This window comes from Bombina bombina, chromosome 2 (assembly GCF_027579735.1).
Source record: "Bombina bombina isolate aBomBom1 chromosome 2, aBomBom1.pri, whole genome shotgun sequence".
In the NCBI taxonomy this organism is placed as follows: Eukaryota; Metazoa; Chordata; class Amphibia; order Anura; family Bombinatoridae; genus Bombina; species Bombina bombina.
This window is the reverse complement of record NC_069500.1, coordinates 1122147848-1122172465: the sequence shown is the minus strand read 5'-3', so window position 1 is coordinate 1122172465 and position 24618 is coordinate 1122147848. Positions and strand designations below refer to the sequence as shown.

The window sequence follows — 24618 nt, the reverse complement described above, 5'->3', positions numbered from 1 at the left end:
AGCGTAGATGAACTAAGGTTCTCTTCCAGAGACTCAATCCAAAATGCTGCCGCAGCCGTAATTGGCGCGATGCATGCAAGGGGTTGCAATATAAAACCTTGTTGAACAAACATTTTCTTAAGGTAACCCTCTAATTTTTTATCCATTGGATCTGAAAAAGCACAGCTATCCTCCACCGGGATAGTGGTACGCTTAGCTAAAGTAGAAACTGCTCCCTCCACCTTAGGGACCGTTTGCCATAAGTCCCGTGTGGTGGCGTCTATTGGAAACATCTTTCTAAATATTGGAGGGGGCGAGAACGGCACACCGGGTCTATCCCACTCCTTAGTAACAATTTCAGTTAGTCTCTTAGGTATAGGAAAAACGTCAGTACTCGCCGGTACCGCAAAGTATTTATCCAACCTACACAATTTCTCTGGTATTGCAACAGTGTTACAATCATTAAGAGCCGCTAAAACCTCCCCTAGTAATACACGGAGGTTTTCCAATTTAAATTTAAAGTTTGAAATATCTGAATCCAATCTGTTTGGATCAGAACCGTCACCCACAGAATGAAGCTCTCCGTCCTCATGCTCTGCAAGCTGTGACGCAGTATCAGACATGGCCCTAGTATTATCAGCGCACTCTGTTCTCACCCCAGAGTGATCACGCTTGCCTCTTAGTTCTGGTAATTTAGCCAAAACTTCAGTCATAACAGTAGCCATATCTTGTAATGTTATCTGTAATGGCCGCCCAGATGTACTAGGCGCCATAATATCACGCACCTCCCGGGCGGGAGATGCAGGTACTGCCACGTGAGGCGAGTTAGTCGGCATAACTCTCCCCTCGCTGTTTGGTGAAATTTGTTCAAATTGTACAGATTGGCTTTTATTTAAAGTAGCATCAATACAGTTAGTACATAAATTTCTATTGGGCTCCACCTTGGCATTGGAACAAATGACACAGGTATCTTCCTCTGAGTCAGACATGTTTAACACACTAGCAATAAACTTGCAACTTGGTTACAATCTTATTTAACAAAAACGTACTGTGCCTTCAAGAAGCACTAAACGATTAAATGACAGTTGAAATAATGAACTGAAAAACAGTTATAGTCTCAATCCTTAAAAACAACACAACTTTTAGCAAAGGTTTGTTCCCATTAGTAAATTAACAATAATTAAATTTGAAAATAAAAATTACAGAGCAACGTTTTTTAATCACAGTCAATATATAAGTCTCACAGCTCTGCTGAGAGAATCTACCTCCCTCCAAAGAAGTTTGAAGACCCCTGAGTTCTGTTAGAGATGAACCGGATCATGCAGGAAATACAAGAGTAACTGACTGGAAATTTTTGATGCGTAGCAAAAGAGCGCCAAAAACGGCCCCTCCCCCTCACACACAGCAGTGAGAGAGAAACGAAACTGTCACAATTAAAACAAGTAACTGCCAAGTGGAAAAATAATGCCCAAATATTTATTCACTCAGTACCTCAGAAATGCAAACGATTCTACATTCCAGCAAAAACGTTTAACATGATAAATACCTATTAAAAGGTTTAGTGTACTTTTAACAGAGTAATTCCGGTGAAATACCATCCCCAGAATACTGAAGTGTAGAGTATACATACATGTCATTATAACGGTATGGCAGGATTTTCTCATCAATTCCATTCAGAAAATAAAAACTGCTACATACCTCAATGCAGATTCATCTGCCCGCTGTCCCCTGATCTGAAGCTTTTACCTCCCTCAGATGGCCGAGAAACAGCAATATGATCTTAACTACTCCGGTTAAAATCATAGTAAAAACTCTGGTAGATTCTTCTTCAAACTCTGCCAGAGAGGCAACAACACGCTCCGGTGCTATTGTAAAATAACAAACTTTTGATTGAAGTTATAAAAACTAAGTATAATCACCATAGTCCTCTCACACATCCTATCTAGTCGTTGGGTGCAAGAGAATGACTGGGAGTGACGTAGAGGGGAGGAGCTATATGCAGCTCTGCTGGGTGAATCCTCTTGCATTTCCTGTTGGGGAGGAGTTATATCCCAGAAGTAATGATGACCCGTGGACTGATCACACATAACAGAAGAAATAATCATGATTAACTTTACTAACTTAGATTCGGAGCGTTGTGGCCTATTTTACAGCAACTTCTACCCCCCTCTTCCGGTGTGTGGGCAGCCCGGGAGAGTATACTCTTGTCCTGTTATCATTAAAGGGTTCAAAACCATATAGTATTCAGCCTTCTATGGAGGAAGATCTAACCCAACAGATATGGGCACTTCTGAATGGACTAGATCACCGCATGAACAGCTATTTCGGTGCTCTCACTAACCTCTTCAGAAAGACCGGAGAAAGGGAGCATCGCGCTCCGGCTAAGATGGCGGACACAGAAGAAATCTATTTGCTGCACAATGTGAGCCAAGATGATGGGAGCGGTACCTACTTACCCAAGTCAGACCCTGGGAGTCGGTCAAGAGATGGACAGGAACAGCCGGACTTTGTTCCCTACCGCAGCTTACTAGTATCGCCTACGCCTTTGAATAGCCACCTCACATCCGCCAAGCCTGCCTGTTCATTACCGGAGCTCCTTGTGACTGCGTCCCAGGAAGGTGGGACTGATCGACGACTGTGCAGAGAGACATTGGCGGAGGTGGAGAGAACCACCGACGTAGCACCTGGTAATATGGGAATCCAGAGAGACAACCAATTAAGCACACGCATCGCGGATATAAGAAAACAAACCCCCCGCAGCTCATACACTAAGCAGAGTCCACTCACTCTCTATAGAGACTGGTTCATATTGATCTTTGAGCTGCGCCACAGAGTTGATAGATTACCACCTCTTTCCCTTGCTGGACTGCCTCACCCTCCAAAGAAAGGTCTGGGATAGTGGGACTATTGTTTCTGACATATCCAGCATAAGTACACCCCATTACTCATCTATGGAGAACTTATGACATTAACATACTACCCTGTTTCTCCCCCATAAGTCATAGGAGGTTAGGATGTGTCCTCCATTACCTTACCATAGTTTAAATGAACATGTTTTAACCTATATGCTCCTACCCTACTAAGTTAGATCCTGGGCTATTTAGCCCCAACAGGTTTATATTGTGAATTATATAGTTGTTGTTTTTTGTGTGTTTTTTTCTCTTTTTTTCACTATAGTTCTCTTTTTTTTTTCTTTTCCTCAAATGTTTATATATTCATTCTTAAGCCTACCATCAAATTTCTCTCTGTTTGGATAAGAGAGCTCATGCCCCCTACTGGGGATATAAATACTTATATTCAGACATATAATGTACACCTTTTTTAGACATATTAGGCTTGCTTATATACAACTTACCACCTTTAATACTAACTGACCTCCACTTAATTAGTTCAGCTAACTATACTATATCTACTTTAGACCCTTAGTGGGCATCAAGTTAGCCGCTAGTACTAGCTGCTCCTAGACCAATTCTTGTTGAGACAACTGACCCTAGACTAAAGTGCTCCCATCTACCCCACTTTAGAACTTAGGAGCTCCCAAGATACCCACTTAGAGGCAACTTCATTCACAATCTCCCCTTTCCAGTACATCAATTCACCTCAGTAAGGGGAGAGATGAGACTCTGATACATAGGCATTAGTGAAAATTTATCACACCCCTAACACAATTGAGATGTCTTCCACTTATAGTCAGACCCCTTTGGTGTAATAGCTATATAGTTCTGGAACAACTATGCAGGTACTTAGTAACTTCATTATTAGAACTGACAGTATATTGGTTAATGGGTCCTATAGAGTCAGAACACACCCTATGATATATATCCATACTTACCCCTTCCAAGATTTCCATACCTTCCACTAGAATAGTTATGAGGGGCATTTTGGTCTGGCAGTACACCCACCCAGAGTAGTGTCTACTTAAATAGTATGTTTGGAGCTCCCCCTTTATTATAGCATGGTACAAACATCTCCTCCTTCATATACTCATATACCCTTGAACCCTTCCATATAATATAAAAAAGCCCATCCTTTCTGTTTCTTTTTCCCCAATTTCGAGCGGCTCTAGTCCGCTGAATACTTTCCTCTCTCTTCTCTCATTTTAGGCGGCCCTTGCCCGCTACCTATTTCACCTATTATTATCATCAGATGGCATCTGATGAAATACTACTCCATATAGCCTCAGATTCTTCACTCCACTTAATTTCTCTACCTCAAAAATAGTGTAGAGGCCTCTCTCTGTTAAATGACCCTATATACACCCCTATAGAGACAACACCCTGGGTCTAAACGGGTCCTAGGGATTTGTCCCCTTTTTATTGCCATCTGGTGGAACACTGTTTGAGCGAAATAAAAATGAGGTTACATAGTTCTAGGTCCTAGATGATATCCAGATGTATACATCAATCACAGCACCCTTACTCTAAGTATTCATAGGAAATTTGTCATTTAGTTTCATCATGATATATTATGATAGTGACCCTCCCCATTTAAGAGGGCATTATGTTGTTATATAGTAGAGATCATTATTCAAGGATTTTAAGACATAATCTTTAACATAGAGTAGATACAGTCTACACACTGAAATTTGAATGTTGCTCTCTTTGCTAATATTCTGCTGTATATCTTCATATTAATCTTTTGTTGTAACCGCTTTTTGGACCTAGTTTATTGTATGTTACTTTTTTTTTCTTCAAAAAACCTCAATAAAAAAACTTTAAATAAAAAAAAAAAAAGAACCGCGCAGGTTTCCCAGGACAAATTGCACACACCCGGCTACGAAGGGAAGAGACCTCAGATCTTTGCCAAGAGGAGCTGTTGGCAGTTAAGTACAGAGACAAGAAGGATGTATATCTTCTTACCACCATCCACACAGAGAGGACTGTGGAGCTCTCTGTATACATGTGTCAGGATGCCAGGAATCAGACTGAGATGAGAAGTGCAAAAATAATCACACCTTTATTAAAAGCAAAAAATAATAAAAAGTCCACAAGTCAAATAACAAGCCAGGAATCAAAACCTGAGCTGGTAGTCAGACGAAGCCAAGTCAGGAGCTAAAGTGAACAGTGAGACGAGCCGAGTCAGGAGCCAAAGCGAGTAGTCAGATGAGCCAGAATCACGAACAAGTAGAACAACAGAGTCAGGGACAAGCCAGGGATCAGGAACCACGAGGGATGTCAGACAGCCAGGTAATACACAGGAGCTCTCACAAACAGATCTGAGACAAGGCAAGGGCAAAGCATACTGAACAGAGGCTCTTTGTCAGGGTGCCAGGAATCAGACTGAGATGAGAAGTGCTAAAATAATCACACCTTTATTAATAGCAAAAAATAATAAAAAGTCCACAAGTCAAATAACAAGCCAGGAGTCAAAACCAGAGCTGGTAGTCAGACGAGCCGAGTCAGGAGCCAAAGCGAATAGTCAGATGAGCTGGAATCAGGAACAAGGAAAACAGCAGAGTCAGGAACAAGCCAGAGATCAGGAACCAGGAAGGACGTCAGGCAGCCAGGTAAAACACAGGAGCTCTCACAAACAGGTCTGAGACAACGCAAGGGCAAAGCATACTGAACAGAGACCCTTTAAATAATAAGTGATGACATCACAATTCTGAGACCGCATCCTGTCTCACATGGATGATGCACAACAGTCTGGCCATAGAAGGAAGTGCAGGCAATGAGCAGCATCCCCCATAATGCACCAAGTCAGGAAGAGAGGTGAGTAAAATGGCTGCCAGCAGCACATGGCAAACAAAACAGGGAAAAACCCTGACAGTACCCTCCCATCAACGACCCCTCCCCCGCGGGAGGACAAAAGGCTTATTGGGGAAACGGGCATGGAAGGCACGGAGGAGGGCAGGAGCATGAACATCAGAGGAGGGAACCCAAGAACACTCCTCCAGACCGTAGCCCCTCCAGTGAACCAAATACTGTACACGGCCTCTGGACATACGAGAGTCAATAATGCTGCTGACCTCATACTCTTCATGGTTGTCAACAAGAATAGGATGGGGACGAGGCAACACAGTGGTAAACCGATTACAAACCAATGGTTTCAAGAGGGAGACATGAAAAACATTGGAGATGCGCATAGCAGGAGGAAGGTCAAGAGCGTAAGCCACAGGATTAACCCGTTGGAGTAATCGAAAAGGACCAACATAACGGTGAGCCAATTTATTGGAAGGCACACGAAGGTTCAAGTTACGGGAGGACAGCCAAACTCTCACCAACCTGGTAGGAAGGTGCAGGGAGACGCCTACAATCAGCCTGGAACTTTTGGCGCTTCATAGAATGATGAAGGCAATCTTTAATCTGCACCCATGTGGAACGGAGTTGCCGGAGATGCTACTCCAAAGCTGGAATACCCTGAGACATGAATGAATCAGGCAACAAGGATGGTTGAAACCCATAATTCGCCATGAACGGGGATAACTTGGAGGAAGCATTAATAGTACTATTACGAGCAAACTCTGCCCAAGGTAACAGTTCAGACCAATTATTGTGGTGATCTAAAACATAGCAATGGAGGAACTGTTCCAGAGCTTGATTAGACCGTTCTGCAGCCCCATTGGATTGAGGGTGATATGCCGAGGAGAAGGAAAGCTGGATCTCCATTTGAGCACAAAAGGAACGCCAAAATCTGGAGACAAACTGGCTGCCCCGGTCGGACACTATCTCCTTTGGTAACCCATTTAAATGGAAGACCTCCCGGGCAAAAATTGAAGCAAGCTCCTGAGCGGTAGGCAGCTTCATCAAGGGAATGCAATGTGACATTTTAGAAAAACGATCAACCACTATAAGGATAACAGTATTGCCATTGGAAACAGGGAGCTCGACAATGAAGTCCATGGAAAGATGTGTCCAAGGACGCTCACCATTAGCAATAGGTTGAAGAAGACCCACAGGAAGACGTCGAGGAGTCTTATTCTGTGCACAAACTGAGCAGGAGGCAACATACACAGCAACATCAGAACAAAGACAAAAGTTTAGTTTGAAGATTCTCAGGAACAAAACACTTACCACTAGGTTTCTCAGGAGGTGAATTGGTTTGTGCAGCCAGGATCTCCTCCCCCAAGGGAGAAGTCAAATTAGTACGTATGGTAGCCAAAATATGGTCAGGAGGTATAACAGGAGTAGGTACAGACTCCTCCTTGGACAGAGGCGAAAATTGTCAAGAGAGGGCATCAGCCCTAACATTCTTACTACCTGGCAGGTAGGAGACCACATAATTAAACCGAGACAAAAATAGCGCCCATCTGACCTGTCAGGGCGACAAATGTTTTGCTTCAGATAGATAAGTTAAATTCTTGTGGTCAGTAAGAATGAGCACTGTCACGCTAGTACCCTCGAGAAGATGCCTCCATTCCTTAAGTGCCAAAATTATAGCCAGTAATTCCCTGTCGCCAATTTCATAATTGCACTCCGCTGGAGACAATTTCCTAGAGAAGAAACCACACGGATGCAAAGGACCATCAGACGTAGGATGTTGAGACAAGGGCACCTACTCCAGTCTCAGATGCATCGACCTCAAGAACGAAAGGCAGGACAGCGTTAGGATGAGCCAGAACTGGAGCAGCAGCAAAGGCAGACTTAAGACAATCAAAGGCCTTAATGGCAATAGGTGACCAATGGAGTGGATCATTCTCTTTACGGGTCATGTCTGTGATAGGTTTGACCAAGAAAGAAAAGTTTTTAATAAACTTTCTATAGTAATTGGCGAACCCCGAAAACGTTGAATAGACCGAAGACCAACTGGGCGAGGCCACTGCAGAACTGCAGATAACTTGTCAGGATCCATGGAGAACCCTGAAACAGAGATAACATAACCTAGGAAGGTTACTTAAGTCTGATGGAACTCACATTTCTCCAGTTTACAAAACAGGCCGTTCTCACGTAGACTCTGAAGTACCCGTGTAACATCAGAACGATGAGCCTCAAGTGTGAATGAGTGTATGAGGATGTCGTCTAAGTACACCACAACACACTGTTGCAACATATCTCATAGGACATCATTAAAAAATTCCTGGAAAACAGCAGGAGCATTACATAGGCCAAAGGGCATTACAAGATACTCATAATGCCCGCACCTGGTGTTAAATGCTGTTTTCCATTCGTGGCCCTCCTTAATCCTAACGAGATTGTACTCTCCTCTCAAATGAAGTTTAGTAAAGACCGTAGTTCCGTAATAAGCAGAATAGGGTAAGCATTCTTAATGGTAAGACGATTAAGACCCCTATAATCAATACATGGTCTTAACTCGCCACCCTTTTTCTTCAGAAAGAAGAAGCCAGCCCCTGCAGGAGAGCAGGTTTTGCGGATGATCCCCTGCGACAGAGCATCTGCAACATACTCCTCCATAGCACAATTCTCTGCAACAGACAGAGGGTACACCCGGCCCCCGAGGTGGAATGGCTCCGTGTTGCAGGTCTATGGTATAATCATAAGACCGGTGAGGAGGCAACATACCGGCATGCACCTTGTCAAACACGTCTAGGAACTCTCGGTACTCCCCTGGCAATTGAGATACCGAAGAAGTGCACAAGACTTTAACTGGTTTCCAAAGACAAATGGAAATACATTGCGGTGACCACGACAAAATTTCGGACCTGCGCCACTCGAGACTGGGATTGTGCTTTTGGAGCCAGGGATTACTTAGAACAACCGGAAAATGCGGAGAGTTTATCACCTGGAACTGGAGGGTTTCAAAATGGAGAGCCACAACAGCCATGGACAACGGAGCAGTTTAGTGAGTAACGAGTGCGGGCTGAAGGGGCCTGCCATCAATGGCCTCAATAGCAAGCAGAATGGACCGAGGCAAAACAGGAATGGAGTGCTTTGATACAAAAGCACTGTCAATGAAATAGCCCGCAGCACCGGAGTCAACAAGAGCCTGAGTGACTATGGAGGAATCCACCCAGGAAAGGACAACCATGACCAAAGGTTTCTCCTTAAGTGGTTCCGGGGACGAGGATAAACCACCCAAGGTCTGCCCCCGACAGGGCCTTAGGTGTGAGAGTTTCCTGGCCGTGTAGGACAAGACTTCAAAAGGTGGCCCTGTAACCCACAATAGAGTCAGAGCCCCTCCCTCCTCCTAAAGGCCCTCTCCGCCACAGAGAGACGCGTGAATCCCAGCTGCATCGGCTCAGCAGTACCTGGTGACTCGGGACCAGGAGGCATGGGAGGAGAGGGAAGCATGGGTGGGAATGAACACGTAGGAGGCAATGGAACAGGAGGCTTCCGCAAGCGCTCCTTGAAAGAGTGCCTCTCTATGAGTCTGATGTCAATTAGGATAAAAAAATACACCAATGCCTCGAGATCCTCTGGTAAATCTCTGGCAGCAACTTCGTCTTTGATCGCATCAGATAGCCCATGAAAGAAGGTGGCAACAAGGGCTTCATTGTTCCAACCTACCTCTGCGGCAAGCGTACGGAACTCAATAGCATACTGAGCAACAGATCTTGTACCTTGCTGAATGGACATGAGTCGTTTAGCAGCAGAGGAGGAGCGAGCCGGAACATCAAATACCCTTCGAAAGGAGGCCACAAATTCAGGGTAATTTGAAATCACAGGTTTATTAGTCTCCCACAAGGGATTAGCCCAGGCAAGAGCTGTGTCAGAGAGTAACGAGATGAGAAATCCCACCTTAGCTCTGTCAGAGGGAAACGCCTGAGGTAACATCTCAAAGTAAATGCCCACCTGGTTCAAAAACCCTCTGCACTGAATAGGATCGCCTCCATATCGCTGAGGTAGAGGTGCAGAACTGGACATGCTCCTGGTAGGCATAGGTGCAGCAGTGGAAACAGGAGCAGCCATAACTTGCGGGACACTTTGGTCTAAATGTGCAGTGTGAGTCAGCAGGGTTTGCAGGGCTAGTGCAAATTGATCCAAGCGGTGATCCTGTTCATCCATCCTGGAAATTATGGCAGGTAAAGGTGGATTATTAGCACCATCAGGATTCATGGCCCTTGCGTAATATCAGGGTGCCAGGAATCAGACTGAGACGAGAAGTGCAAAAATAATCACACCTTTATTAATAGCAAAAATAATAAAAAGTCCACAAGTCAAATAACAAGCCAGGACTCAAAACCAGAGCTTGTAGTCAGACGAGCGGAGTCCGGAGCCAAAACGAATAGTCAGATGAGCCGGAATCAGGAACAAGGAAAACAGCAGAGTCAGGAACAAGCCAGAGATCAGGAACCAGGAAGGACGTCAGGCAGCCAGGTAAAACACAGGAACTCTCACAAACAGGTCTGAGACAACGCAATGGCAAAGCATACTGAACAGAGGCCCTTTAAATAATAAGTGATGACATCACAATTCTGAGACCGCATCCTGTCTCACATGGATGATGCACAACAGTCTGGCCATAAAAGGAAGTGCAGGCAATGAGCAGCATCCCCCATAATGCACCAAGTCAGGAAGAGAGGTGAGTAAAATGGCTGCCAGCAGCACATGGCAAACACAACAGGGAAAAAACCCTGACACTCTTTAAATAATAAGTGATGACATCACAATTCTGAGACTGCATCCTGTCTCTCACGGATGATGTACACCAGTCTGGCCATAAAAGGAAGTGCAGGAAATGAGCAGCATCACACAGAATGCCCCAGAGTCAGCAAGATAGGTGAGTAAAATGGCTGCCAGCAGCACATGGCAAACAAAACAGGGAAAAACCCTGACAGTACCTTCCCCTCAACGACCCCTCCCACTGCGGGAGGACAAAAGGCTTATTGGGGAAATGGGCATGGAAGGCATGGAGGAGGGCAGGAGCATGAACATCAGAAAAGGGAACCCATGAACGCTCCTCCGGACCGTAGCCCCTCCAGTGAACCAAATACTGTACGTGGCCCCTGGACATACGAGAGTCAATAATGCTGCTGACCTCATACTCCTCATGGTTGTCAACAAAGATAGGACCGGGACGAGGCAACAAAGTGGTAAACCAATTACAAACCAATGGTTTCAAGAGGGAGACATGCAAAACATTGCAGTAGGAATGTCAAGAGCATAGGCCACAGGACTGACCCGTCGGAGTATTCGAAAAGGACCAACATAACGGGGAGCCAGTTTATTGGAAGGCACACAAAGGTTCAAGTTGTGGGAAAACAGCCAAATTCTCTCCTCAACCTGGTAGGAAGGCGTGGGCAGACGCCTACGATCAGCCTGGAACTTTTGGCGCTGCATAGAACGATGAAGGCAATCCTGAATCTGCACCCACATGGAACGGAGTTGCCGGCGATGCTCCTCCAAAGCCGTAATACCCTGAGACATGAATGAATCAGGCAACAAGGATGGTTGAAACCCATAATTTGCCATGAACAGGGATAACTTGGAGGAAGCATTAATAGCACTATTACGAGCAAACTCTGCCCAAGGTAACAGTTCAGACCAATTATTGTGGTGATCTGAGACATAGCAACGGAGGAACTCTTCCAGAGCTTGATTAGACCGTTACACAGCCCAATTGGATTGAGGGTGATATGCCGAGGAGAAGGAAAGCTGGATCCCCATTTGAACACAAAAGGAATGCCAAAATCTGGAGACAAACTGGCTACCCCGGTCCGACACTATCTCCTTGGCTAACCCATGTAAACGGAAGACCTCCCGGGCAAAAATTGAAGCAAGCTCCTGAGCGGTAGGCAGCTTCATCAAGGGAATGCAATGTGACATTTTAGAAAAACGGTCAACCACCATAAGGATAACAGTATTTCCACTGGAAACAAGGAGCTCAACAATGAAGTCCATGGAAAGATGTGTCCAAGGACGCTCACCATTAGCAATAGGTTGAAGAAGACCCACAGGAAGATGTTGAGGAGTCTTATTCTGTGCACAAACTGAGCAGGAGGCAACATACGCAACAACATCAGAACGAAGACCTGGCCACCAGAATTGTTGATTGACAGACGAAATCATTTGGTTCTTGCCTGGGTGACCTGAAGCTCTAGGATAGTGGTAAGTGTGCAAAAGTTTAGTTCGAAGATTCTCAGGAACAAAACACCAAAATATGGTCAGGAGGTATAACTGGAGTAGGTACAGACTCCTCCTTGGACAGAGGGGAAAATTGTCGAGAGAGGGCATCAGCCCTAACATTCTTACTACCAGGCAGGTAGGAGACCACATAATTAAACCGAGACAAAAATAACGCCCATTTAGCCTGTCGGGGCAACAAACATTTTGCTTCAGATAGATAAGTTAAATTCTTGTGGTCAGTAATAATGAGCACTGGCACGCTAGTAATTCCCTGTCACCAATTTCATAATTGCACTCCGCTGGAGACAATTTCTTAGAGAAGAAACCAAACAGATGAAAGGAACCGTCAGGCGTAGGACGTTGAGGCAAGAGGGCACCTACTCCAGTCTCAGATGTATTGACCTCAAGAACGAACGGCAGGACAGGGTTAGGATGAGCCAGAACTTGAGTGGCAGCAAAGGCAGTCTTAAGACAATCAAAGGCCTCAATGGCAGTAGGTGACCAATGGAGTGGATCATTCTCTTTACGGGTCATGTCTGTGATAGGTTTGACCAAGGAAGAAAAGTTTTTAATAAACTTTCCATAGTAATTGGCGAACCCCAAAAAACGTTGAATAGACCGAAGACCAACTGGGCGAGGCAACTGCAGAACTGCAGATAACTTGTCAGGATCCATGGAGAACCCTGCAACTGAGATAACATAACCTAGGAAGGTTACTGGAGTCTTATGGAACTCACATTTCTCCAGTTTATAAAACAGGCTGTTCTCACATAATCTCTGAAGAACCTGTGTAACATTAGAACGATGAGCCTCAAGTGTGGGTGAGTGTATGAGGATGTCTTCTAAGTACACCACAACACACTGTTGTAACATATCTCATAGGACATCATTAATAAATTCCTGGAAAACAGCAGGAGCATTACGTAGGCCAAAGGGCATTACAAGATACTCATAATGCCCGCTCCTGGTGTTAAATGCTGTTTTCCATTCGTGGCCCTCCTTGATCCTAACAAGATTGTACGCTCCTCTCAAATCAAGTTTAGTAAAGACCGTAGCTCCCTTGAGGCGGTCAAAGAGTTCTGTAATGAGCAGAATAGGGTAAACATTCTTAATGGTAAGACGATTAAGACTCCTTTAATCTATGCATGGTCTTAACTCGCCACCCATTTTCTTCACAAAGAAGAAGCCAGCACCTGCAGGAGAGCAGGATTTGCGGATGATCCTCCGCGATAGAGCATTGACAACATACTCCTCCATAGCGCAATTCTCCACAACAGAGGAGGGTAAACCCGGCCCAGAGGAGGAATGGCTCCGGGTTGCAGGTCTATGGCACAATCGTAAGACCGGTGTGAAGGCAACGTACCGGCACGCACCTTGTCAAAAACGTCTAGGAACTCTCGGTACTCCTCTGGCAATTGAGATACAGAAGAAGTGCACAAGACTTTAACTGGTTTCCGAAGACAAGTGGAAATACATTGAAGACCACAACATCATTTCGGACCAGCACCAGTCGAGACTGGGATTGTGCTTTTGGAGCCAGAGATAACACAATACAACCGGAAAATGCGGAGAGTTTATCACTTGGAACTGGAGGGTTTAAAACTGGAGAGCCCCAACAGCCATGGATAACGGAGCAGTTTCGTGAGCAACGAGTGCGGGCTGAAGGGGCCTGCCATCAATGGCCTCAATAGCAAGCGGAACAGACCGAGGCAAAACAGAAATGAAGTGCATTGATACAAAAGCACTGTCAATGAAATAGCCCGCAGCACCAGAGTCAACAAGAGCCTGGGTGACTATGGAGGAGTCCACCCAGGAAAGGAAAACTGTGACCATAGGTTTCTCCTTTAGCGGTTCCGGGGACGAGGATAAACCACCAAAGGTCTGCCCCCGACAGGACCTTAGGTGTGAGTGTTTCCCGGCCATATAGGACAAGACTTCAAAAGGTGGCCCTGTAACCCACAATACAGGAATAGCCCCTCCCTCCTCCTAAAGGCCCTCTCCGCCGCAGCGAGACACGTGAATCCCAACTGCATCGGCTCAGAAGTACCTGGTGACTCGGGACCAGGAGGCATGGGAGGAGAGGGAGGCATGGGTGGGAACAAACACGTAGGAGACAACGGAAAAGGAGGCTTCCGCAAGTGCTCCTTGAAAGAGGGACTCTCTCTGAGTCTGATGTCAATTTGGATCAAAAAAGACACCAATGCCTCAAGATTCTCTGGTAAATCTCTGGCAGCAACTTCATCTTTAATCACATCAGAGAGCCCATGAAAGAAGGTGGCAACAAGGGCTTTATTGTTCCAACCTACCTCTGCGGCAAGCGTACAGAACTCAATGGCATACTGAACAACAGATCTTGTACCTTGCTGAATGGACATGAGTCATTTAGCAGCAGAGGAGGAGCGAGTCAGAACATCAAATACCCTTCGAAAGGAGGCCACAAATTCAGGGTAATTTGAAATCACAGGTTTATTATTCTCCCACAAGGGATTAGCCCAGGCAAGGGCTGTGTCAGAGAGTAACGAGATGAGAAATCCCACCTTAGCTCTGTCAGAGGGAAACACCTGAGGTGACATCTCAAAGTAAAAGCCCACCTGGTTCAAAAACCCTCTGCACTAATTAGGATCACCTCCATATCGCTGAGGTAGAGGTGCAGAACTGCACATGCTCCTGGTAGGACTAGTTGCAGCAGTGGAAACAGGGGCAGCCATAACTTGCGAAACACTTTGGTCCAAATGTGCAGTTCGAGTCAGCAGGGTTTGCAGGGCTAGTGCAAATTGATCCAAGCGGTAATCCTGTTCATCCATCCTGGAAATTATGGCAGATAAAGGTGGATTATTAGCACCATCAGGATTCATGGCCCTTGCGTAATGTCAGGATGCCAGGAATCAGAAGGATGTATACCTTCTTACCACCAGCCACACAGAGAGGACTGTGGAGGTCTCTGTATACATGTGTCAGGACGCCAGGAATCAGACTTAGATGAGAAGTGCAAAAATAATCATACCTTAATTAATAGCAAAAAATAATAAAAAGTCCACAAGTCAAATAACAAACCAGGAATCAAAACTGCATCCTGTCTCACACGAATGCTGTACACCAGTCTGGCCATAAAAGGAAGTGCAGGAAATGAGCAGCATCACACAGAATGCCCCAGAGTCAGAAAGAGAGGTTAGTAAAATGGCTGCCAGCAGCACATGGCAAACAAAACAGGGAAAAACCCTGACAACATGGCAGTGCTGAGAGCATAATGAAGCCAGTGTGCATCAAGGCTTATAACCGGCATATGGGTGGGGTTGATCTGGCTGATCAGCTGCTGCAGCCCTACCTAATTATGCAGAAGATAAGGGCCTGGTACAAAAAGGTTGCAATTTACTTAATGCAGATTGTAACCCACAATGCTTTTTTGTTGTTCAAAAAAGCAAACCCCAGAATAAAACAGACTTTTTTTTACAGTTTCAGCTCCAGCTCATTTTGGGGATTTTGTACCAAGATCACCTGCTCCCCGGGCAGTGATGGGAGAAAGCAGAGTTGGGGTTACCCATTTTATTTTTAAAATCCCCCCTATTGCCCGCAAAGCAGAAACCTCAAAAACAATGCAGAGTCTGTTCCAAGAGGGGGCAGAGAAAGGACACCAAATATTAATGTCCTTCTTCAAGCGGTATCATACAATGGTCCATTATTTTTTTTTTTTTAAATTTGCCATTTTGTTTTTTGGTTATGTTCACTGTTAAAGTTTTTTTTTTTTTTAACTTTTACTGTGCCAGATTTTTACATTTCACTACTCTATTTTTTATAAGTTCTAAAATTGGTGCTGTATTTTACCAAAACCCCTGTCAAACTTATGCATGGGGGGCATAGGTTTACTCAGCTCAGGGGGCCTTGCAGAAAACAATCTGGCATGTTTTTTTGCAATAACTTACAGCAGGCTCTCCTAAATCATAGTAAAAAAGCAATCGCCTAGATTACGAGTCTTGCGTTAGCCTTAAAAAGCAGCAGTGAGAGGTCCCAAAGCTGCTTTTTAACGCCCGCTGGTATTACTAGTCTGGCAGGTACAGGTGTACCGCTCACTTTTTTTCCACGACTTGAGCATACCGCAAATCCCCTTACGTCAATTGCGTATCTTATCTTTTCAATGGGATTTTCCTAACGCTGGTATTACGAGTCTTGGAAAAAGTGAGCGGTAGACCCTCTCCTGTCAAGACTCCTACCGCATTTAAAAGTCAGTAGTTAAGAGTTTTATGGCCTAAAGCCGTAACATAAAACTCTTAACTAAAGTGATAAAAAGTACACTAACACCCATAAACTACCTATTAACCCCTAAACCGAGGCCCCCTCCGCACATCGCAAACGCTTAAATAAATGCTTTAACCCCTAATCTGCCGACATCGCCGCCACTGTAATAAATATATTAACCCCTAAACCGCCGTCCCTACCTACATTTATTAACCACTAATCTGCTGCCCCCAACGTCGCCGCCACTATATTAAATGTATTAACCCCTAAACCTAAGTCTAACCCTAATCCCCCCAACTTAAATATAATTTAAAATAATCGAAAAAAAATTACTACAATTAAATAAATTATTCCTATTTAAAACTAAATACTTACCTATAAAATAGACCCTAAGCTAGCTACAATATAACTAATAATTACATTGTAGCTATCTCAGGGTTTATTTTTATTTTACAAGCAAGTTTGTATTTATTTTAACTAGGTAGAATAGTTATTAAATAGTTATTAACTATACAATAACTTCCTAGTTAAAATAAGTACAAATTTGCCTGTAAAATAAACCCTAACCTAAGTTACATTTACACCTAACACTACACTATAATTAAATAAATTGCCTAAATTAACTAGAATTAATTACAATTAAATTAAATAAACTAAAGTATGACAAAAAACAAACGCTAAATTACAGAAAATAATAAAATAATTACAAGAATTTTAAACTAATTACACCTAATCTAATCCCCCTAATAAAATAAAAAAGCCTCCCAAAATAATAAAAATCCCTACCCTATACTAAATTACAAATAACCCTTAAAAGGGCCTTTTGCGGGGCATTGCCCCAAATTAATCAGCTCTTTTACCTGTAAAAATTACAATACCCCCCCAACATTAAAACCCACCACCCACACACCCAACCCTACTCTAAAACCCACCCAATCCCCCCTTAATAAAACCTAACACTAACCCCTTGAAGATCACTCTACCTTGAGACGTCTTCACCCAACCGGGCAGAAGTGGTCCTCCAGACGGCCAGAAGTCTTCATCATATCCAGGCAGAAGAGGACCTCCAGACGTCTTCATCCAGGCGGCATCTTCTATCTTCATCCATCCGGAGCAGAGCGGGTCCATCTTCAAGCCATCCGACGCGGAGCATCCTCTTCCATCCGACGACTAACACTAAATGACGGTACCTTTAAGTGACATCATCCAAGATGGCGTCCCTTCAATTCTGATTGGCTGATAGAATTCTATCAGCCAATCGGAATTAAGGTAGAAAAAAATCCTATTGGCTGATGCAATCAGCCAATAGGATTGAAGTTCAATCCTATTGGCTGATCCAATCAGCCAATAGGATTGAGCTCACATTCTATTGGCTGATTGGAACAGCCAATAGAGTGCAAGCTCAATCCTATTGGCTGATTGGATCAGCCAATAGGATGTATTCTACCTTAATTCCGATTGGCTGATAGAATTCTATCAGCCAATCGGAATTGAAGGGACGGCATCTTGGATGACGTCACTTAAAGGTACCGTCATTTAGTGTTAGTTGTTGGATGGAAGAGGATGCTCCGCGTCGGATGGCTTGAAGATGGACCCGCTCCGCTCCGGATGGATGAAGATAGAAGATGCCGTCTGGATGAAGACTTCTGGCAGTCTGGATGTCCTCTTCTGCCCAGATCGGATGAAGACTTCTGGCCGTCTGGAGGACCACTTCTGCCCGGTTGGGTGAAGACGTCTCAAGGTAGGGTGATCTTCAAGGGGTTAGTGTTAGGTTTTATTAAGGGGGGATTGGGTGGGTTTTAGAGTAGGGTTGGGTGTGTGGGTGGTGGGTTTTAATGTTGGGGGGGTATTGTAATTTTTACAGGTAAAAGAGCTGATTAATTTGGGGCAATACCCCGCAAAAGGCCCTTTTAAGGGCTATTTGTAATTTAGTATAGAGTAAGGATTTTTTTATTTTGGGGGGCTTTTTTATTTTATTAGGGGGATTAGATTAGGTGTAATTAGTTTTAAAAAATTGTAATTATTTTTTGTAATTTAGTGGGGTTTTTTTCCATACTTTAGTTTATTTAATTTAATTGTAATTAATTGTAGTTAGTTTCGGTAATTAATTTAATTATAGTGTAGTGTTAGGTGTAATTGTAACTTAGGTAAGGGTTTATTTTACAGGTAAATTTGTACTTATTTTAACTAGGAAGTTATTAAATAGTTAATAACTATTTAATAACTATTGTACCAAGTTAAAATAAATACAAACTTGCCTGTAAAATAAAAATAAATCCTAAAATGGCTACAATGTAACTATTAGGGTTTATTTTATAGGTAAGTATTTAGTTTTAAATAGGAATAATTTAGTTAATAATAGTAATTTTATTTAGATGTATTTAAATTATATTTAAGACAGGGGGTGTTAGGGTTTGGGTTAGACTTAGATTAAGGGGTTAATAACTTTATTATAGTGGCGGCGACGTTGACGGCGGCAGATTAGGGGTTAATGAGTGTAGTTAGGTGGCGGCGACATTGGGGGTGTCAGATTAGGGAATAATAAATAAAAAGTAGGTGTCAGCGATGTTGGGGGCAGCAGATTAGGGGTTCATAAGTATAATGTAGGTGGCGGCGGTTTACGGAGCGGCAGATTAGGGGTTAATAATATAATGTAGGTGTCGGTGATGTCGGGACGACATATTAGGGGTTAATGAGTGTAATATTACGGGTGTTTAGACTCGGGGTTCATGTTAGGGTGTTAGGTGTAGACATAAAAGTATTTTCCCATAGGAATCAATGGGGCTGCGTTAGGAGCTGAACGCTGCTTTTTTGCAGGTGTTAGGTTTTTTTCAGCCAGCTCTACCCCATTGATTCCTATGGGGAAATCGTGCATGAGCACGTTTAGCCAGCTTACCACTACAGTAAGCAGCGCTCGTATTGAGGTGAGATTTGGAGCTAAATTCTGCTCTACGCTCACCTTTTTGCAGCTAACGCCGGGTTTAAAAAAACCTGTAATACATAGTAACATAGTAGATAAGGTTGAAAAAAGACTGAAGTCCATTGAGTTCAACCTATACAAATCTAAAATACTTACAAAAAGCTCCAGTTAAGTTTAAATAACCCCACTAAAATGTGACCCATTTAATACTAGCAATCATATCCATGAATTTTGTTTATATACAGAAATGTATCCAGACTATTTTTTAAATATATCTATGGTTTTGGCATTCACTACCTCCTTTGGTAATGAGTCCACAATTTTATTGCTCTTACAGTGAAAAAACGTTTCCGTTGCAGGAGATTAAATCTCCTTTCCTCCAATTAAATTATGACCTCTTGTCATAAATAATTTTCTTGGAATAAACAGAGCTTCTGCCATCTCTGTATATGGGCCTTGAATATATTTATATAAAATAATCATGTAACCTGTCAAGCGCCTTTTTTTCTAAAGAAAACAGACCCAATTTGGCTAGCCTCTCCTCAGGTTAATTTCACCAATCCCCTTATTAGCTTTGTGGCCCTTCTCTGAACTTTTTCTAGTTCTGCAATATCTTTTTTAGCGATCGATCCCCAGAACTGCACTCCAAACTCAAGGTGAGGTCTTACCAGAGCTTTATATAGTGACAGAATTATGCTTTCCTCCCTTGAATCAATGCCTCTTTTAATACATGCTAGTATCTTATTAGCCTTTGAAGCCGTTGCCCTGCATTGTGCACCCATCTTTAGCTTGTTATCTATTACTACTCCCAAATCCCTTTCCTCCTGTGTTTGGTTAAGTCTTGTCCCATTTAAAAAATACGTTGCCTGCTTATTTTTACTTCCAAAATGTAGAACCTTGCATTTTTCCGTATTAAATCTCATTTTCCATTTACTTGCCCATACCATAGTTCTAATTTTTGCAAATCCCTTTGTAATGAGAGTTTGTCCTCCTCTAACCTAATGACCTTACTTAACTTAGTATCATCTGCAAAAATAAAGATGTCACTATTTAATCCTTGCTCCAAGTCATTTATAAAAATATTAAAAAGAACAGGGCCCAGTACTGATCCCTGGGGGACGCAACTGATTACCTTTGTCCAATCTGAGTATGATCCATTTACTACTACTCATTGCTCCCTATCTTTTATACAGTTATTTATCCATGAGCTAACATTTTCGGCTATTCCCAGTCCCTTAATTTTGTGCATTAATCTCTCATGTGACACTGTATCAAATACTTTTGCAAAATCTAAGTATATCACATCAACTGATTCCCCTTTATTTATATTTTTACTTCCTTCCTTGTAGAAACAAATTAGATTAGTTTGACATAATCTATTTCTCCTAAAGACATGCAGATTAGAACTCATAATCTTGTTTACACGAATATGCTCATCAATATGATCCCTTCAAATATCTTTCCCACTATTGATGTCAGACTAACTGGTCTATAGCTTCCTGGATCATCCCTGCTTCCCTTTTTGAAGAGTGGCACTACATCAGCTTTACGCCAATCCTGGGGTACCATGCCTGAGGATAATGAGTCTTGAAAAATTAAGAGTAGAGGTTTGTCTATAACAGTGCTGATCGGAACAGCCAATAGAATGCAAGCTCAATCTGATCCAATCAGCAAATCGGATTGAACTTGAATCTGATTGGCTGATTCCATCAGCCAATCAGAATTTTCCTACCTTAATTCCGATTGGCTGATAGAATCCTATCAGCCAATCGGAATTCGAGGGATGCCATCTTGGATGACGTCATTTAAAGGAACCTTCATTTGGACTTAGGACGTCGCAAGAAGAGGATGGATCCGCGCTGGAGGTCTTCAAGATGGAGCCGCTTGTCACCCCTTGGAAGAAGATGGTTGCCGGTCCGTATCTACTCTTCTGCCCGGATAGGATGAAGACTTTGGAGCCTCTTCTGGACCTCTTCAGCCGCCGCTTGATAGAAGACTTCAGCCGGATGATGGATCTCGAGCCCCCGCTTGGGCTTGGATGAAGAATTCGGAGCCTGGAGCGATCGGTGATACCTGGCATGGTGAAGACAAGGTAGGAAGATCTTCAGGGGCTTAGTGTTAGGTTTATTTAAGGGGGGTTTGGGTTAGATTAGGGGTATGTGGGTGGTGGGTTGTAATGTTGGGGTGGGGGTATTGTATGTTTTTTTTTACAGGCAAAAGAGCTGAATTCTTTGGGGTATGCCCCGCAAAAGGCCCTTTTAAGGGCTGGTAAGGTAAAAGAGCTTTTCTATTTTAATTTTAGAATAGAGTAGGGCATTTTTTTTATTTTGGGGGGCTTTGTTATTTTATTAGGGGGCTTAGAGTAGGTGTAATTAGCTTAAAATTGTTGTAATATTTTTATTATGTTTGTAATTAATTTTTTTATTTTTTGTAACTTAGCTTTTTTTATTTTTTGTACTTTAGTTAGTTTATTTAATTGTATTTATTTGTAGGTATTTTATTTAATTTATTTATTGATAGTGTAGTGTTAGGTTTAATTGTAGATAATTGTAGGTATTTTATTTAATTAATTTATTATTAGTGTAGTGTTAGGTTTAATTGTAACTTAGGTTAGGATTTATTTTACAGGTAATTTGTCATTATTTTAACTAGGTAGCTATTAAATAGTTCTTAACTATTTAATAGCTATTGTACCTGGTTAAAATAAATACAAAGTTGCCTGTAAAATAAATATAAATCCTAAAATAGCTACAATATAATTATAATTTATATTGTAGCTATATTAGGGTTTATTTTACAGGTAAGTATTTAGCTTTAAATAGGAATAATTTATTTAATAAGAGTTAATTTATTTCGTTAGATTTAAATTATATTTAACTTAGGGGGGTGTTAGTGTTAGGGTTAGACTTAGCTTTAGGGGTTAAAAAATTTATTAGAGTAGCGGTGAGGTCCGGTCGGCAGATTAGGGGTTAATACTTGAAGTTAGGTGTCGGCGATGTTAGGGAGGGCAGATTAGGGGTTAATACTATTTATTATAGGGTTAGTGAGGTGGATTAGGGGTTAATACATTTATTATAGTAGCGGTGAGGTCCGGTTGGCAGATTAGGGGTTAATTATTGTAGGTAGCTGGCGGCGACGTTGGGGGCAGCAGATTAGGGGTTAATAAATATAATATAGGGGTCGGCGGTGTTATGGGCAGCAGATTAGGGGTACATAGGTATAATGTAGGTTGCGGCGGTGTACGGAGCGGCAGATTAGGGGTTAATAATAATATGCAGGGGTCAGCGATAGCGGGGGCGGCAGATTAGGGGTTAATAAGTGTAAGGTTAGGGGTGTTTAGACTCGGGGTACATGTTAGGGTGTTAGGTGCAGACTTAGGAAGTGTTTCCCCATAGGAAACAATGGGGCTGCGTTAGGAGCTTAACGCTGCTTTTTTACAGGTGTTTTTTTTTTTCAGCTCAAACTGCCCCATTGTTTCCTATGGGGGAAGCTGGCCGCGTCCGTAAGCACCGCTGGTATTGAGAGTTGCAGTGGCGGTAAATTATGCTCTACGCTCCCTTTTTGGAGCCTAACGCACTGAAAACCCAGCCATTCTGTGAACTCTAAATACCAGCAGTATTTAAAAGGTGCTGCCAAAAAAAAGCACGCATAGCTAACGCACCCCTTCTAACGCAAAACTCCAAATCTAGGCCAAAGTACTTAAAGAACCTTTTAATTTTTCATTTTCAATTGTGGCTAATTTGATTGCTTTTTTGCATGCTTTGTTACATTCCTTATAAATATTGTATGTTGAGTCTGTACTATTTTCTTTTAATAATTTAAATGCCCTATGTTTTTTCCTAATTTCTCTTAACACATTTTTATTTAGCCATAACGGCTTTGATTTTTTATTTTGATTTTTATAACCATATGGTATTTGTTGATATGTATATTTATTTAACACATTTTTAAATATTATCCATTTATCCTCTGTATTTTTTATTAGAGAATACATTGTCCCAATTTATATTATTTAATGATTTCCTTAAATTGTTGAATACCAGCGTTACTTTAGGTGAGCGGTGAGGGAAAACTGTGCGTTAGTCACGCACACCATTAACGACAAAAACTCGTAATCTAGCCGTAAGAGTTTCCTAAACTAATAATTCAATTAAGTTGTAGAACTTACTACACACAGAGCTAACAATGGCAAATAATAAAGACAGTATTCAAATAATAAATTTTTCATATAAATAGCACACGCATAGTAATGAAAATGAGCAAAACAAAGACAGTAAACTATTCCTGATAGATGTAATTGCCTGTTTCTGCGATAAGAAGGGATATTATATTTTATCTGAAATAAAAGGAAATCAGAACATATTTAATAACACTTTTTGTTTGCCTTCTTCCTGAGTAATTCAAGAATTACAGATCAGAAGAGATCTAAATATTGAGAATTGTCAAATGTCTGCAAAATGACATTTTAATGGTCAAGCAAATTTTACACCTGAACATTTATGTCGTCCACTAAATGTTCCTGTACGGCAATTCTATATTATCTTTGATTTTAACCTTTGATGTAAAAAACTAAATATTCAAAACAGCAACATGTAATGTATGAATGTTTATTCCATAGACTTAGATATCATTATAACCCTACAAGCATAAGAAATCTTGGGATTTATTTATTTTGTAACTAAGACAAAATTAAAATGAATGCTCAAATTCTTAAATATCTAAATTTGTTTAACATATTTTTGAACAAATGAATGTGGCCAGCTTTAGGCAATATACTAGATCTACTATAGAATTTATCACTGATAAATACATGTACAAGAGTTGTTGACAAGGGTTCTATAAAAAAAACTGTATAATTAAATAACACAAGCAGAAAATGTATACGTGAAGCCAATGATAAATCATATAGCAGCTGTGAGAAACAAATTATTTTGGATTATTTGATTTGTGTCTATTTTAAGTTGTCATGATTATCATTTATCAGCCTTGCTGCTGGATTTTTTTTTTTCATCACTGCCTGTAACAAAAAAATCCAACAGTGCTGTCATCCTTGGATTTGTTTTCTGTGAAAGTCAGGGGTACTTGCAGTACCCCAGGTGGAAATGCACTGGTTCACTGGTGCTGGACTGTTAGATTATTATTACTGCCTGTAACATATTTGTTTCTGTGTAAACATTTTCCTTTTATTACATGTTTCAAATTCTATTATGTGGTAAAAAAAATAAGATTACATTTTTTCTAATATATTTTAGTATTATCAATCATGTTTGGTGCACAAAGCTTTTGGTATAGATATAAAAGCATTGAAAAGTAAAGAAAATAAGACAATTCATAAAATTAATTTTCATATTCATAAAAAAATATTAGAGAACTATATAGATCAAAAGACTGCTGTGCTTACTCACATCATGGTCACATTTGAAGATACTGAAGGGACAGTAGTTAAATTTGCTCCATCACAATCAAGTTCTAAACCTCTGCACAAACATTTAACTGGCACCAAACCAAGCACTGTGTAAAGAG

At 41.9% G+C, this 24618-nt stretch overlaps 1 protein-coding gene across 1 annotated transcript in view; it reads right to left on the bottom strand.

Moving 5' to 3' along the window:
- Window positions 1-24618, bottom strand: part of RXFP1 (relaxin family peptide receptor 1) — a 509714-nt gene that overhangs the window by 252806 nt on the left and 232290 nt on the right. Inside the window, exon 3 of the mRNA XM_053700228.1 lies at window positions 24501-24606. Coding sequence (XP_053556203.1) covers window positions 24501-24606 — 106 coding nt within the window. The remainder of the gene's footprint in view (window positions 1-24500; window positions 24607-24618) is intronic.